This window comes from Euprymna scolopes, chromosome 25, assembly GCF_053919585.1.
Source record: "Euprymna scolopes isolate OS-2025 chromosome 25, ASM5391958v1, whole genome shotgun sequence".
Lineage (NCBI taxonomy): Eukaryota > Metazoa > Mollusca > Cephalopoda > Sepiida > Sepiolidae > Euprymna > Euprymna scolopes.
The window spans coordinates 24,640,976-24,659,587 of record NC_136506.1 but is presented as its reverse complement, the minus strand read 5'-3'; the positions used below and the strand labels follow the sequence as shown (position 1 = coordinate 24,659,587).

The 18,612-nt window shown below is 34.4% G+C and overlaps 1 protein-coding gene across 1 annotated transcript in view; it reads right to left on the bottom strand.

The window, feature by feature from the left end:
* Nucleotides 1–18,612, bottom strand: part of LOC145247293 (glucagon-like peptide 1 receptor) — a 567,758-nt gene that overhangs the window by 153,392 nt on the left and 395,754 nt on the right. The window contains exons 5-7 of the mRNA XM_080108912.1: nucleotides 17,787–17,898; nucleotides 14,034–14,196; nucleotides 405–561 (exon numbers count right to left, since the gene is read on the bottom strand). Coding sequence (XP_079965038.1) covers nucleotides 405–561; nucleotides 14,034–14,196; nucleotides 17,787–17,898 — 432 coding nt within the window. The remainder of the gene's footprint in view (nucleotides 1–404; nucleotides 562–14,033; nucleotides 14,197–17,786; nucleotides 17,899–18,612) is intronic.

Genomic DNA, 18,612 nt, shown 5'->3' with positions numbered 1-18,612 from the left:
GCCTCCCAGAATTCCACTGCCTCCCCCCTCCACATCGAGTTCCGGTCAGTAATAATTACCACAAAATGTAATTTCTAGGTTTTCCTAATTATAATCAAAACGAAACGAAACTGTATTGAAACAAATGAAACATATTTTGTCAAATTTTTGCTGCGAATGCCTTGAGCATCCCTTGGTCCGTTTGTGCCAGCCCTTTAATAATCGCCATTAAAACAGTTCCATGACATAAGGAGATTAATATGCCGTTTTAAAAACAACCACCTTACACACCATGTCGCAAAAAAATAACTTTGTTCATTTGCTAATTATAAATTATCTAACACTGTTCTTGGATTAATTATTTTGCTCGTTATACAAATTTATACAACGTTGTAAACATTAGAAAATAATACAAAAACACTTACACCAGCCAAAAATGACGTACGCTTTGATGCCCCGTTGTTGAGTGAGGAGGGTCCGATAGAAGAGCATTTGCAAGTAAAGACCCTCGACGAATATCCAGGTTTGACTGACGGCCACCCCATACACAAAGACCGTGAACAGCAGACGACATTCCCAGTGCTACAAAGATATAAAGGAACACCATCTAAGTGAGAGAAAACACTTGAAAGGCACTATGGTTGTCACAGTAAAATTATATATATATATATATATATATATATATATATATATATATATATATATATATATATATATAGCTGAATTGGTAAATAGGGAAAACGTGAAGAAGGTGCTCAATACTATTTCAGAGCAAATATATATATTTTTTTATTTTATTACCGTTTTATCTGTTTATTTACACATGCGTAACTAAATAGATAAAAAGGTAATATATAAATACTAGCAAGGGTACCCGGCGTTGCTCGGATGTTTCGAGGTGTGTGCGGTTTTGAGTAAATCAAAACAAAAGAATAAAAAAAATCGTTGCCCGGGTGTTTGTTTCCGGGGTGGGGATTGTTTAAAAAAAAAAGTGATGTTAGGTAAGTAGGAAGGATCAAACCCGGAGTATTGGGGCGAAGTTGGAAAATTAAGTGTGAAAAAAAAAACATGCGATGTTAACAACTCGGCCACCAAGAAAATCCATTTTAGGTGTTTATGAAAAAAAAAAGACTACGGTAGGTCAGCGCGAATGTGAAAATATGATGTGAATTGTCCGGCATGCTAACCACTATGCCACGGAGCATTGCAACTGAGTTTAGTGATTTTAAGTAACTTAACATGAAAGAAGTGAACGGTTGTATTAAATTAAATTTTGAATAGAAAAAGGTACACATTCTATAATGAAAAAGATTAGAAACTTCCCATAAGAATTTCCTATCAGAGTTTTAAAACATTGACCTGACAGGAATATGGGTGGAGTGTGGACAATACTTATCAGACTGCCATGCTGATAATTCACAGCAAAAAATAACTATAAATAATAATAGAATGGAGAATTGGCTTTCCTATTTGTATAAAGCTCTTGGATACACAATGTTTGATGTTCTACCCTCTGGTGCTAATATATATAGATTGTGTGGGGAACCTACCCGTGAACATCCTACATAAAACTGTCCGTGACTAAAGCAAGAAGAAGCTAAGTTCAGACCAACCACTGCCAAGGTTTGTCCTTGTGACTTATTTATTGTCATGGCAAAACATAATTTTATTGGGAACTGAAGCCTTTAAAATAGAATTGTTGAATCTGATGGAATAATTGGTATTCTAGGAAGAAATGTCAATTCGCCTGTAGCTACACCAGTCAATATGACTGCTTCTATCACATGAGGTTGCATTCGTGTTACACATAATCTTGTTCCATTGCATAGTCGTGGAGCATCAAGGTTTCTGAGTAACACAATTGGACATCCAGATTTCAGTTTTAATTTGTGTGGTGGCATACCAGGTAATTGCAAGGAATTTAAAAATTCTGTAGGGTACTGTACAGCATGGTCATTATCTACAGTAGAATCTAGAGAAGTGTAAATTTGTTCCTCACCTGGAATTTCATCAAGCAGTTGGTCATTGATGATGTGTACCATATCATTTTTTGGAGCTAAAATTGCTCTTTCTGTTAGCCATTGAGGATTAGTATAATTTGCAGCTATATTTGGGTAAACTTAGTTACAAAGTTCTGCGAGTGAGGAAACAATTGATCCAATACTTGAAGTAATTACAATTTTACCATGTTTGTCTGTTGGAATTTTGCCATCTCCAATTTGTAGAAGTATGGAAGCAAATTTATCAGCCAATGGGTCACTATTAAGATGGACACGCATGTTTGTAGATAAGGTTACAGTCTTGATGTACTTCCACAAATATGACAATTTAATGCAAGCATCGAGCTCATCAGCAGGACTTCCACGTGGAACAATAGGAAGCGTTTGTCGGAAGTCACCAGATAATAAAAGTGTGATGCCACCCATGACAACATCACGTGACTTGAGATCACGCAATGTTTTATCTAGAGCTTCAAATGCTTTTTTATGTGCCATTGTACATTCATCCCATATGGTCAAGGAACAATTCTGTAAAATTTTAGCTGAATCTGATCCTCGTTCTATATGGCAAATTGGAATAGAATCTTTTATTAATGATAATGGCAATTTGAATGTGGAGTGAGCTGTTCTACCACCAGGAAGAAGGGTTGCTGTAATACCTGATGATGCCACAGCTACAGCTATTTTTCCTTCTGACCTTACTTTTGCAAGAATTAACTTAGTAACAAATGTCTTTCCTGTTCCTCCTGGTGCATCAAGGAATATAAGGCCACCTTGCTGATCTTCAACAGTATTAACTACAGTTTGAAAAACATGAATTTGCTCACTATTTAGTTTTGCAATACCGTCCCGAACAATTGATGCTTGCTCATGTGGTTGATAGCTAATTTCACGTGTCCAAGCAGTAACAATAGGATGTGTATTAGATCTATCAGGTGAGGTAAGACCCAAATCTGTCAGTGTTTTACTATTCATCTTATATGTAATATCTTCAATATGAACCAGAGCAGTATTGAAGATTTTGTCTGTAAAAGTTATAACAGCCCCAGGATGTTGATTGCGTTCCCTAAGGAAATCTTCACTTAATGCTTCTTTGTGTGTATGCCAAAGTCGTGTTGGATAAGATTCTGCACAGGTAGTTAACATGATAGCAAACAAATGTCTCAAATTATGTGCCAAGGCAGATGTAGATGCTTCCTGTAATGTAGCATCCCAGTGGTTATCATCATCAAGCAGTCCATGTGCAGCACATGCATCTCTGAATGTATTCATAATTTGACCATTAATATTTTTTAGATCATTAAAGTTCTGTGGACCTCTAACATGATGTAGAAGCAGTCTCAAACAGAAGCATTCAAAATGATTTGGATGCACGGTGTATACCCTGCCCAAAACTTCAGTTTTTTTAACACACGGGTAGCCTTGAACTGACCTACCCTGTAAGCGTCGCTTGAATATTTTATTATGAGTGTCCCATGTATAATAAGCGGGAATTTCAGCATACAGAAGTGTACGTGCGAAAGTGTCTGTTTTACACAAATTGAAAAACGCTGCTAAAGTAGTTGGAGGTGGATGTGCAACTCTATCAGCTGCGTTATTTTCAGTGAAGTAAACCCGCTGTCCATTTTCTAGATGCACTGCGAGGTGAATAACTGTGGGATGATGCGCATGTATGTGGAAGTTAAGTATTCTCCAAATGGCTTCATTAGTGGAAATATAACGGCCGGTTTCATATCTCTTAACTTCATCATGAGCATTATTTTTTAATGTAAAGACAGCTTGATCACTGCCTTTATTTACATATTTACAAATGTACTTAATTGATTTTACACTATTACAATATTCGACATTGATAGGTGCATTAAAAATCTTACAAAGGGGTTTATTGTATGGTACAACCCATCGGTTGTCTACATGAAACGTTGCATTCCCAGGGAGGGTAACTGTTGTTTCAAAGCCTCCAGCATCAGTAGGCAATCGTCGATATAATGGGTAACCATTTTGATCTGACCGAGTTTCATTTAAAAATTTCTTTGGATATCTCTTAGAGCATTTTCCTTCTTTGAGACATGGTGCAGAGCTGTTTAATGTTCCACATGGTCCATGAATCATGTTGTGTCTAATGATATCATGTAAAACTGGATCTGTTACAGGATCAGAAATTTCTGCACTGATAACAGAGTCTATGTCAGAGGATCTCAATTTTTGCTGAAGCCAAACCAGACAATGAGCATGTGGCAATCCTCTTTTCTGCCACTCAACAGTGTACATATATGCTACAACCACTCCGAAAATGTTTCCTTTTGTAAGTAAATCCATAAGGACACGTAGCTTTAGATGAAAAACTCTTGCTATGAGGTCATGCCGATCATGTGGTTGTTGATATGGAAGGAGTTCATTCACAATCTCTGGCCATTTGGGATTGCAGGTAAAAGTTATAAATAAATCAACAGTTCCATGTTTTCTCACATAGACCAATGCATCTTGTGTGCGTTCATGCATATATCGTGGCCCCCAGTAAATGTTGCTGGTAGTATGGTCAAACGGCCCACATTTTCAATGTTGCCATCAATATTTACAGAATCTCTTAAGTGAATGTAATCAGCAACGCTTAGCTCCCTCTGATGAGTTTTAATGTAGATAAGCCTCTCATGCTCTATTTTAGCATACATGTCAACTATGTATTGTTGGAATAGGTTCCTACATTTAATCAGAATATTAAAGCTGTCGTCACGGACCATAATTCGGAATGCGTAGAAAGCATTAGCTGATATTTTTTTTCCTATTACTAACTCTTTATTTTGAGGATTTGTCTGCCATAACCTTCTTGACCTGTCCAATGAATGATTGGGTACTGTAAAGCATCATATGCCCAATGTGTTACAGCAATACGCTGTAGTTGATGGTTTCTGCGATGCAAGATGATATCTCGCTGATGAAATTCTTGACCGACTATTACAACAGCAACCTCAGGTGCATCTGGAACATTGAAACAACGTTTATGTTCTTGTCTTGGAGTTTTATCAGCATGTATAACTACTTTGAAATCATCACATGGAGCATGCTCCATAGCCATCTTGAAGTTTTTGATAAAGTTATTTTCTCGGTGAAGAATATTTTGCAAATCAAGAACACTGTCAAACTTTGTTTTAGGAGCATAATTACATCTTGTCGTAGCTTCTTGCTGATCATCATCCATGAAATATATTTGAAGATACTGTGGATTTCCAGTATCGATGGGAAGCAAAGAACCAAGTCTATGAGAAATCTACCCACAAACTTTAAATGTCGGCATGTAGGCTCCTTCACGTATTTGTTCAGCACCGAAGCTTGTCATACTGAAGCAGTTATTGTAACTCCAGATGTTGTTCAAGAAATGTGTTGAGTTAATTGAATTGTTATCAATAAGTGAGCGTAATGGTTCAGGAGGTATACCTAAATCTGGAAGAATAACTTTTCCACCAGAACAACAGATACCTGGTGATTCCCGATTCCATTTCTTTGCTTTGCATTGTCTGCAAGGTGTCCCATTACTCAATGTGCCAATTTGAACATCTGAGCGTAATTGATAAGTACGTGTAGCCTCATATGTACGTCCTTCGTGCAACCAGAAAGATGATTTAGGAGCAGTTGTGCGTAATGTGTGTCTCTGCATTGCTTCTAATATAGCCTGTCTGTTTTGCGCAACCCTAAGTTCCACATATGTGTTTATATCCGTAGGTTGCGACTGGTCCGCCTCATATAAGTCTGGGTCAAAAGTAACTTGATGTGACCCATAGTCCTGATTTGCATTTTCGTTCAAGGAAGTACCAGAAGTGTCTTCCTGAGACTGTTCATAATGTTCCCATTGTCGACTTCTTTTTCTGGTTGCAACTGCTGTTGTATTACGACTAAGGGAAGTCTTTTTTGGTGGCATATTTTATAAAAGATTGTATTGTGTAAAAAGTGAAAAATTGTTATATACTCAACTAATGAACTCTATGGTCTTGATGTTTGACTTTTGATATTTGATTGCCTTTTCAACTGAAAAAGAAAAAACTGACAGAATTCAGTTTATGTTTTTATTGCCCCCCCCCTCTTCTACCGACGAAATAAATAAATCCAACGTTTCCATTAATGAACGAAATGTATGAGTCTACCACATTATGAATCGATGTAGATAATATATGAGGGGAGTAAAGTTTATGTAAATGCAAACATCGGACTGTATTTTGCAAACGAAATAAACCGGTAATGATGTATATTTATTTGTTATTTATTGCGGACAAAAATGGAAATAATCATAGTTCTTGTAGTGGCCAATTTTTGTTGAAAAAAAACATTGCTGTGGATGTTTCCAATACCCCGGTTTTGGGGAAGTTATAATCGCCCCCCCCCGGCAAATAGAAGGACCCAAATATGTAAACTGTGCAAAACTGGGCGGGCAAAAATGAGGGACTTAGTTGTGCAAGCCGATTTATCCTAAATTTTTTGTAGGTTTCCTTTGAGTTTTCTATTGTATTCGAAAGAGTAAGGAGTAAATTTAATGTGCCAAAGGGGAAAAAAGTATTTGTACACGTGAAAAATAAAGTTTTCTGTGTCTATTTCCGAGTTAATTAGTAAAGTGAAGTGCTAAGACATTGTAAAAGAAACACCTTATTAGTACAAAACATGAATTAATTAGAGCCAAACCGAATGATATTGGCGTTCGCAAAAAACAACAAAGTAAAATTTCGTACATGACGCAATGGAAAATGTGTGTTAAAATCATTGGTAGATGTCCCCCCCCAAAAAAGGAAGTAAATAAAGAACGAAATAAAAAGTGGAGAAAGAGAGGTTCTACTGCAAACAGGAAAGAATAAAAATGCAACAATATTGAATAACCCCAAGAATCGTACGCTGAAAAATGTAAGTATGTGTATTTCATGTTAGTATTAAAATTTATAGTTTTTATTTATGTAGTTTGGTAGGGTAAAGTAATTACCCAGATATAGTTTTTGTATTATCTCCTGGTGTTATTGTTGTTATTATTATTATTTTTTTTTCTTAAGTAATTGTGTATTTTTTTTGGTTTATTGGTTGTTGTTGTTGTTGTTTTATTATTTTGGTATATTTTATTTTGTGTAAGCGATCCGTTGCAGACGATGTGTTTTTGAAGTAAACCTGTTTGTCTGCATTGTGGTCGTAGTCGGTTTCTTCCCATTCGAATGTCGTCTGCTGACATTCAGATAGGCTTTGTATCAATGGTTTAATGATACTTCCACCAAGGGGAAAAAAGTAATAAATTGCAAAAAAATAATAAATAAATAACCACTGATGTAATAAGTCACCCGTCCCCTGAGTATGAATTCCGAAATTACTGGAAACATAGCATAATATAAAAGTAAAAAATTAAAAAAAAGAAGTCGTATTATCGTCTGACAGCGAGGAATGCGGGTGTCGCCCGATCCGTCGCCCGATCCATGGCTAACGTGTAGTAACGTAAACCGGCCCCCAAGAAAAAGAACAAAAAGGGAAGTCCATGTACGTGAATATCGCCGCATATAAAACTCTATTTACCTGAATGTCGTCTGGTAAGTGGTAAGGTGAAAAAGTAAAGGAACGTGGCACAAATAGAGTTGGATACACAAGTAAGAGTCGTAGAGTCGTAGAGTGATAGAGTGTAAGTAAAACCTGGAATATCAGGTTGTTTCGTTTCGTTTTAACAATGGAAAGAGCAGAAAAAGGAAAGAAAAGAAAGAAAGAAGGAAAGACCGAAAGGAAAGATTATAAAGGAAGTTTGGTAAGAAATAGCTTTACAAAAGTGAAATATCGTGTAAACTGAAAACATAGGAAAGTAGTCACCCCCACCACCATCAGCACAACAAAAGAAAATGAAAATGAAAATGTAACGATGTTAAACATGCCGTCCCGTAAATCGCAGTTCTGATTTTTAGAAAACCCTACCAACGCGAGTCTAAAGTAAATGGAAGTCGAGTAATCGAAGTAATGTGTTCGGTAATGCAATTCAAGATAACGTATAGCGTTTAGTTTGTGTTTATGTTTAAGGAAAGAAAGAGAAACATAGGGAAGTACCCCCCACCACCACCATCACCATCACCAAAAAAGCGAAAAAGACAACGAAAGGTAAGAAAGAAAGAAAGAAAAAAAAAAGAACGAAAGGAAAGAGCAAAACGGAAGTTGTGTTTGTGAAAGTAAGTTTGGTGCGTTTCACGTAAATGTCAATCCAGGTTTTCATAAAACTCTAACCACGCGGGTTATAACGAAATCGAAGTAATGTAATTGTGAATTCAATTCCAGGTAACGGATTGTGTTCTGTTTTAATCTAATTTTATTATAATAAATGCTTTATAAATTGTGTTTATGTTTTATGCTAACCAATGGCAAAGTAAGCGTGGTTCGTTTCAGCGTAAGTCCAGTCCAGTTTTTAGATAAATTCTAACCGATGGTCGGTTTTAAATGTCTCCTGTGAACGGTCTGGAACGGTGTAAGTGAGTGGCGGTGGAAGGATGAATTTATTAGAGAGAGTATACTTTACTACTTCCATTAAATGTAACCGATTTTTACAGTGGACTCTCACCAGACAGAATATAGGAAACTCTGATCAGCGAGATACTGGATAGGTAATAAGCCTATAACATACGGCAGATGTCGTGATTCAGTTTGTGAATGATACGGCTGCACCAAATGTATACAGGTGCAGTCCTATAAAGGTCAAAGTCGGAGGGGAAAAATGAGTTCATTTTATTTATATAGAGAAGAGAAGAAGATATATATATATATATATATATATATATATATATATATATATATATATATGCCGTACTCTGGGGTAATTGCGCCAAATCCGGTGGGTAACTAAAACAAAAAAATGCTCTTTACATGCGTGGTTGCCAAAAGAGCACTTTTCGCTAGTTGGCGCAATTACTCTAAAGTATGGTATATATATATATATATATATATATATATATATATATATATATATATATATATATAGTAATTTATAAAATATATATGGCGATTAAGCTACACTGAATATTCGGCGTTTCATCCACTCTAGGATTCGTCAGGCTTATGCGCCGATTTTGTGGTTGTTTATCGTTTCTATATGGTCCTTTTCTGTTGAGGATTTTAGTTAGCCAATCAGCTTTTTAGTATCCACCGCGCCCCTTCCTATCAGCCAATGGGCATGCATTTTATCGAACAAGGGATCTGTTTTAAAACTAGTTTAGTGGTTTATGGCAGATATTTCCTTTCTTTTTTATATATATAAATATACATATGTGTACACACATATATGCACATATATATACATATATATATACATACATATATATAATCAAATACGGCATAAAAAATAAAAAACACCGTATAAAAACAACACTAGCGAATAAATACTGGGAACTTAAGGAAAGCGGACATTCGCCGGTAGTCGAATGAAAAATAATAAGACAAGCTACCACGTGTAGCATTTAGACGACCCATGTCAAGTATGCCTTCATGAAAAATTTGCTATCCTGTACTTCAAAGAACCCCAAAATCTATTAAACTGTAGAAGAGAAATAGCAAATAACTGTGTTCACAAAATAAAATTTACTTTAGGATAGCGATACAAAATAGAATATAAACATATAGATAATAAACAATAGAAAATAAACAAATAAATAAAATAAACATGAATGTACATAAACGTATGTATATATGTATATATATATGTATATATATATGCATATATGTGTGTACACATATGTATATATATATATATATAAAAGAAAATGTCTGCCTTAAACCACTAAACTAGTTTTAAAACAGATCCTTTGTTCGATAAAATGCATGTCCATTGGCTGATAGGAAGGGGCGCGGTGGATACTAGAAAGCTGATTAGCTAACTAAAATCCTCAACAGAAGAGGACCATATAAAAACGATAAACAACCACAGAATTCGCGCATAAGCCTGACGAATCCTAGAGTGGATGAAACGCCGAATATTCAGTGTAGCTTAATCGCCATATATATTTTATAAATTACTAACTAGCTTTACCTACGTATTGAGCACCTTTGAAGTAAATACTTAAAGTTTACGCATAAATCTATACTTTCGTATATTAATTTTATGTGACTAAATAAAGTAGTTATATATATATATATATACGTACATTTGATATAATAGTAGTTATATATATATATATATATATATATATATGTATATTTGATATAATAAATTTCAACATACGTGTGTGTCTGTACACGAATAGGCTCCTCTATGGTTAATTGTTATACTAAACTGATCACCTATAATGATAGAAGAATATCAACGATCTAAATGGGTATAATAAAGTGGGGCTCCAGGAGTAGGAAGGTCACTTATAAGGGGGAAATCCATGCACGCTGACACCGTTTTACGTAGAGCTATTAAATTTGGCAGAATAACTCACCATGGGAGAAGGGAAGTTTTGACGGATTACACCACTCACTCTAACCAATGCGGGTGGGGCGCTAGGGGTTTACGTATAGCTGGAAACCCTATGCACGCTCACATCGTTTAATGTATACTCGTAGAGTAATCAAATATTGCAGGATCATTCCATTGTCAGGATCATTCTCAATGCACTTTCGCCAGCGATGAACTATAGCTGTGTATGGACGTGCGAAGCATAAAACCTCTTTTTAAAAATCCAAAACGTATTAGCGCCACGAATACGAGAGTTGTGCCATTAAACGAGTGTTCATAAGAATATATCACGAAATTATCGTAACTTTGGTGGATCTCCATTCTTCATTAATTTGAATATTATTACTTCACTAGAATATCTTACATATGTCATCATCAGTTATTTCCAACTGACAATAAATGCTGGAGTCTAAGTGATGACAAGCCTGCCTTAATTCTCAGTGCTCTACACCTCTTTCGATAACAATTGTAAATGAGTTTGCATTATCACAAGAAACGTTTAATTATAGATTAATAGTCATAAATCGCGTTTCTGTTGTTCATCGCGTCCTTTCCACTCGGAGATGTATCACATCCCAATATCTCTGAGCCAACGTGTTTTCATAGTTTTGCTGTGTTCCCTTTTCGACTCCATGAATTAGGCTTCAGTCGAGTGAACTTCCAATTTATCAAGCGAATCATATTGGCTGGCATCTGTCGCATTATTATTATTATCAACATTCGTTCGGCGAATTTTTTTAACTGACCCTTCTGCTTCTTTCTCCTCACACATAACTCCTGCCAAAAAGGTTTTTTCTTTCCCTTTTTCCGCAAGCTGCTCCATTTGAGGTGGAGGTAGGGGTTTCTGAATGGTTTCTCGCCGTGGCCTTGGCACGTGTTTTTGACGAATGACTTAGTGAGGGGATGGGGATGGTGTGTTTTACTCGCTTTCATTGGGTTAACGCGCAGATATTTCTTTGCTGAATGTCTCAATAGCAATGAGGTGGGATGGGGATGTCTGACCGATAAATTTAAAAAATAGGGGGGAAATGGTCACTTCTGCATTATGTCCTGTTTCCTGTGACAATATATATATATATATATATATATATATATATAGTTCTGGAAATAATTTAAGGTTTCTGACAGAGAGAGATAGAAAGAGAGAAAGAGACAAAAAGACAGACAGAGAGAGAGAAAGAGAGCGAAAGGAACACATATTTAAGAGTGTAAATAATATTTTACATGTATTTATTGTTCGACAGGATACTCAAATAAGATATACTGACATTTTCTTAATCCCCCAATTTTCAAAGAAATGCGTTCTTCTCATCAGATTAAAAGATATTAGCAAAGTCATTAATTTCCTGGTACTGGCATGACAATATTATATGAAAAAATAGTCATATATGCAAAACAAAATTGTGCAAAGAGTTCATAAAATGGGGAAATATTAAAAAAAAATTAGCAATAGGAACCAGGGAAACCTCAGATTAAAAGAATCAATACTGATTGAAAAATTAAAACCAAAAATTAACAGTAAAACAGAAAAATCTAACATATTTCTAATAATGACCCAAACAAACTAACGTTTTCCATATACGGTCTCAATAATAACTGATACAGAAAAAATACTCACTTTAATAACTAGATAATCTGAACAAATTAACGAATGAAAAAATAGATGTATAATTTCTCTTAGATTAACCATATCTATACAAATTCCCTTGATCATATATCTGCATATAAGTAAAAATAAAAAAATAATAAAAAAGTCACCTCCATTAAGCGCTTACATAATTATTGAGACTCTAGAGCATCTAGTAGCTTACAAAATTTTTTAAACAACAGCAGCTAGTTATAACCGTATCAAACGGATTTTTAGTCGCGTGCAAGCGACAGTATAAGTCACTCCGTCGGTCGGTCGGCCGGTCTGTTCGTAACACTTTTGTGCTTGGCTTTTTTTGGTTAAGATCAAAGGTCTGTTGTTAATACATGCTGTTCTTAGCTTTTTAAGTTTTTCTTTGCCTTTTGGCTAAGATCAAAGTGTATTATCTGTTCCGGCATATACTGCAAGCAAAGACCATATGTGGGGCAACCCTTCATACCAATTGTCACTATCAAGCTCCCCTACTCCTCGGGGAGTTGGTCTCCATTTCCCCTTCACTTCTCACATTAAAAATCGACCTTGTGCCTAATTTGCTCGGTGGGAGAGCAAATAAATACCATCTGTTCCGGCAGATACTGCATGCAAAGACCATATGTGTGGGCAACCCCACATATAAGACGTTGGTCAATGTAGGGGCAACCCTTCATACCAATTGTCACTATCAAACTCCCCTACTCCCCGGGGAGTTGGTCCCCATTTCCTCTTCACTCCTCACATTAAAATTGGCCTTGTGCCTAATTTGCTTGGTGGGGGAGCAAATAAATACCCTGTTCTTAGCTTTTTAAGTTTTTCTTGGCCTTTTTGCCAAGATCAGGTAGTATCTGTTCCGGCAGATACTGCAAGCAAAGACCATATGTGGGGGCAACCCCACATATAAGACCTTTTGCCTAATTTGCTCGGTGGGGGAGCAAATAAATGCAAATCCCACGTATAAGACCTTGGTAAATGTAAGGGAAACCCTTCATACCAATTGTAACTATCCAGCTTCCCTACTTCCCGGGGAGCTGGTCCCCATTTCCCCTTCACTCCTCACATTAAAAATCGGACGTAATTCAAATTCTGCTTAATATGGATATAACTGGCGTTGTTGTTTCATTGTTTTTATTTTTTTGTTGTTGTGTATTTTAAATTCAGAATTTGAATTACGACCCTTGATCTATAGAATTATCTCCCCTTAACATTTAACGACATTAATTAATCTTTGAGCGTTTGGATTTAAATCTAAATAAAGCAGCCATTTTGCAATTTACATCCTAGAGAGAGGATTCATTTCTCTACTGACGATGGATTATTACCCGAAAGGACCCTTGGAATTAAATACCACCCACAGTTTAAATTCAGGTAGATAAATGAATAATTATATATTAAAAAAATATATATATATTGTAAAAGATAAGCTCAGCCGTTTCAGAACATTTGAGCAAGGAACTCACGCATACACAAAGTGACACCCACACACACACCCACACACACACACACACACACACACACACACACACATATATATATATATATATATATATATATACTTATTTATTGTTAAATAGACATGTTTACATCCCGCTGCTACAAACAGCCATTTGTTTCAATCAAACAACAGATATCATCAGGCAGCGACTTGACTATTCAAATGTTCAATGAATAACATGTTTATTTAACAATAAATAAGTATTATTAGTTCTTTTGTTATTGAGCACTATCTAACAACCTCGTTGAATTCATTAGTTTATTACTTTTGAATAACAAAAACCCGAATATATATATATATATATATATATATATATATATATATATATATATATATATTACAGAATAATAGAATATCATTGGTACTCTCGGTTTCAAATACCAACAAAGGGGATTTATAATACCGGACTCTCCTCAACGCCTGGAAAGACGGACATGGACCGAGTGTAGGTAATATAATCGTTTTCTTTTGTAAGTAAATAAAATGTAGATAGTTGGAGTTACTTACAATTCCCGGTTTGAATAAAAGCTTTCCATTCTTTTCTTCCATATCAATGCTCATGGCATAGCCATGGGTGAAAAGATTCTGTCGTAACAAAGCAAAGAACGAACGCATTAAGAAGGCGAGGAACAAGTTGATATGGATAATGGTGCTTTTGTAGTTGAAACGTCTGAAAGAAAGAAAAAAGAAACAATCGATATTTAAAAAAATATTTGGTTGCAGGTTCAAATTTTAACCTAAGAAACAAAAAACAAAACAAAACACGAAACAAAATAATACCCCCACCTCAAAAAAAAAAAAAAAAGCACAGAAAAATCTTTATAAAGTACATATCCGCCAAGGAACGAAAGGACCATATTCCATAAATCACGTAAAATTATCCAGTAGATTTTTTCATATAAAAATAAGATTTTACGAGTAAATCGAAACCATTACAACGCTGATTTTGATCTCGATAGCTCGAATTGAGTTGTCTCCCTTTATTTATTAAACATGGCAGATCAAGACAAGCCTCTAGCTCCCCATAAAATATTATTTCCTATTTGATCAATTTACGTGATTTTTCGAATATTACATTTTTGTTCCGTGTAGAATATAAATTAACACCGGTCGACAGATTCGAACCCGGCAATAGAAGCAATTCTGACTTCATTAGCGAAGGACTCATTCCATTCGGCCACCGTTAACCGCGAGAAATACTCTTAAAATTTAAACATTTATTTTTAAATGTATTCAAAGTCTGCCAGAGTGATCTAATCAATATATGATAATCTGAACATTTGAGCTAAATTGACCGACTTAATTCAACTGAAAGTGCTTAACGATAAGAAACGAGTTTCTTTAAGTGGCAGAAATAATTATTTACTATAATAATTATTAAACACCTACAGACATCCTTTCGGGAATCATCAGTTTGAACATTCATTTTAAAATGTATTCAACACCTCTCAGAGTGATCTATATATATATATATATATATATATATATATATATATATATATATATATATATATATATATATATACTAGGAAAAGTACCCGTCGTTGACTGGGTTCAAAAACAGCCGACAGAAAATGGACTCTGATTTATTAAACTATGATAGGTTATGAAAAGGAAGGGTTGTAAAGAGATAGCTTCGAATTTGGGGGTATCCATACCCAAGCAAAATATGATGAAAGTAAAAGTAAAATAGATGAACCCTATAATTTATTATACCATACCTGTTCACACTAAAACACTTATCACAATATTCTGTGGATCTATATTAAAAAAACCTTGTTAAACTTTGTGACATATTTCCATTCTATGGAGGTCAGGCGCGAACGAACACCCCATAATTTTATTATACCATATTTATTCAAACTGAAACATAATTATCAAAGTATATTTACGCAGATAGATATGAAAAGTCTTTATTAAAGTGTGTGCCTATTTCCATTCCACAGAGGCCAGGCGCGAACGCAGACCCAACAATTTTATTATATCATCCCTATTTAAGTTAAAACATACTTATCAAAGTATTCTTATGTACATCTATATAAAAAAACACTTGTAAACGTTTTTTTTTAATTTTTAATTTCTTTATTTCCATACTTTGTGGATCAGGCGCGAACGCAGACCCCACAATTTTAATGAACCACCGTTCTGCATTTCATCCCGGCATTGCCCCGGTGTTTGGGGGTGTATGTTGAGCAAAATAAAAAAAGCGGTCAATTTTTTAAAACTTTGACCCCTATTATAACCCCTTCAGATCCATGTCCAAAGAACCTATATCTAAAATTTAAGAGTTTAGACCCAATATTAGCGGAGGAGGTTTGTAGAGTTCTCAAAGGTCAAATCATTGAACTTTGACCCCTTAACAGCCAAATTTCTGGCTGAAAACAGATTACAAAGATTTTTTTCCAAATCTCAGTACCCTGTATATCAAATTTCGAGTCTGTGGACTAAACATTGACAGAGTTATTGCGTAGGAAAATGTACACAGACACACACACATACACACAGAGACACGTTCACTTTTATATATATATATATATATATATATATATATATATTCATATATTCAAGTAGGCATTATTAAATACAACGGAGATACTTTGCTTTATGATTCATTTTGGATTAAAAATTTTTTTTTATTTTATTTTAACGCGGCTCGTATAGGAGAGTTCAATACCGAAGTAAGGCAAGATATACATTTTTTTGTTTTACATTTTTGCATAAATATTTGGCTACACATTCATGAGCATGTTTCGGTCAGCTAATTACAAGTAAGTAGTGATCTTTTCAGGCGATATTACTGATACAAAAGTAAAGCCCGTAATGAAAATTGAGAGTAAAAAATGAGAAAGAAAAATCTTTCTGCACATTTGAATCAGGAGATAAGGCACATAAAATCAAACAATTCGACGACATTTAATTAAGCGGTCATTTAAATAAATGGACATTTAAAGAAGTGGACATTTAAATAAGTAGACATTTAAATAAGTGGACATTTAAAGAAGTGGACATTTAAAGAAGAGGACATTTAAAGAAGTGGACATTTAAATAAGTGGACATTTAAAGAAAAGGGCATTCAAATAAGTGGACATTTAAAGAAGTGGACATTTTAATAAGTGGACATTTAAAGAAGTGGACATAAGTGGACATTTAAAGAAGTAGACATTTTAAAGAAGTGGAAATTTAAAGGTGGACATTGGACATTTTAATAAGTGGACATTTAAATACGTAGACATTTAAATAAGTGGACATTTTAATAAGTGGACATTTAAAGAAGTGGACATTTAAATAAGGGGACATTTAAAGAAGTGTACATTTAAAGAATTGGACATTTAAATAAGTAGACATTTAAATAAGTAGACATTTAAATAAGTAGACATTTAAAGAAAAGGACATTTAAATAAGTGGACATTTAAAGAAGTGGGCATTTAAAGAAGAGGACATTTAAAGAAATGGACATTTAAAGAAGTGGACATTTAAAGAGGGGCATTTAAAGAAGTGGACATTTAAAGAAGTGGACATTTTAATAAGTGGACATTTAAATAAGTAGACATTTAAAGAAGTGGACATTTAAAGAAGTGGACATTTAAATAAGTTGACATTTAAATAAGTTGACATTTAAATAAGTTGACATTTAAATAAGTTGACATTTAAATAAGTGGACATTTAAAGAATTGGACATTTTAATAAGTGGACATTTAAATAAGTGGACATTTAAATAAGTTGACATTTAAATAAGTTGACATTTAAATAAGTGGACATTTAAATAAGTTGACATTTAAATAAGTGGACATTTAAAGAATTGGACATTTTAATAAGTGGACATTTAAATAAGTGGACATTTAAATAAGTGGACATTTAAAGAAGTGGACATTTAAAGAAGTTGACATTTAAATAAGTGGACATTTAAAGAAGTGGATTTTAAATAAGTAGAAAATCAAGAAAGGAAAAAAAAAAGAAAAAGAAGGGGATAAAATAAATGAAATGGACATAGAACTAAAATATAAAGATTTAAAAAAAAGTTGCTGACCTGGAGAGTTATTAGAATCATAGATAGACAAAAGCATATCCTGTTCTATGAGTGTCACTCATCAAAATATATGGTTACTGTGATACAGACTTCTGTTCATTGTATATCACTCGGAGTTAAAATATTAACATATATTGAGCATTAAAAATTATAATTATACTTATTATCCTGACATAAAAAGAAATAAATACAATGGATGCCGAATAAATACAAAAAAAAAAGAAGTTGCTTACCTGCAGAGTATGAGAACCATAATGGCCGCGCTGAGGGTGATGAATGAGGCGCCATAGCCGACGTTGATGATCACTGCTATCCGGTTCATGTGATCCTGAATTTGAGAAATATCTAATGCTAACTTATTATTTGGATGCCAACACCGGCCGAAGATGTCAGTAATCGATTGGCATCGAACTTTTTAAAAAGCAAGAACCCCCCCCCAAAAAAAAACAAAAAACAAAAACAAAACAACAAAAAACAAAACAAATCAAAACAACAACAACAACAACAAACACAAAAAGCATTAGACGATTTAGATGTTTTAATCTGTTAAAAATCTGCATTTCAATGTTGTTAATTACATTTTACATATATTTACTTAAGTTTTATCAATCCCAAGGAGATAAGCAGCTTTCAATCCAATTCCTACAAACGGCTGTCGAAGGAGTTATATTTGAGGATCATAATTAACAAAACCTTTTAGCACGTTAAAAACGAGCAAAACTTATGGCCCGTTGGCTTAGAAATATTGCTTGCTGTAAAATTGATGGTTGAATATGGTTACATTTATGCTCATTTTTGCATTAAATACTAATCTCTATTAATCTTATAACTGTGCATCGAACTGATACTATAAACCAGGGTGAAACGCTAAAATTGTCGCCCTAAAAACACGACATACTTTCATTTCCTTTTGATGAAAACTGGTTTTCTTTTTTTTTTTTTTTTTTTTTTTGCAGACCATCTACTAGTTGGTCAATTGTATACGATAGAAGCCTTCTATCATGTCTGAAAGTGACACAATGTTCAACGAACGAGATCACAGATGCGGTACTTTACAAC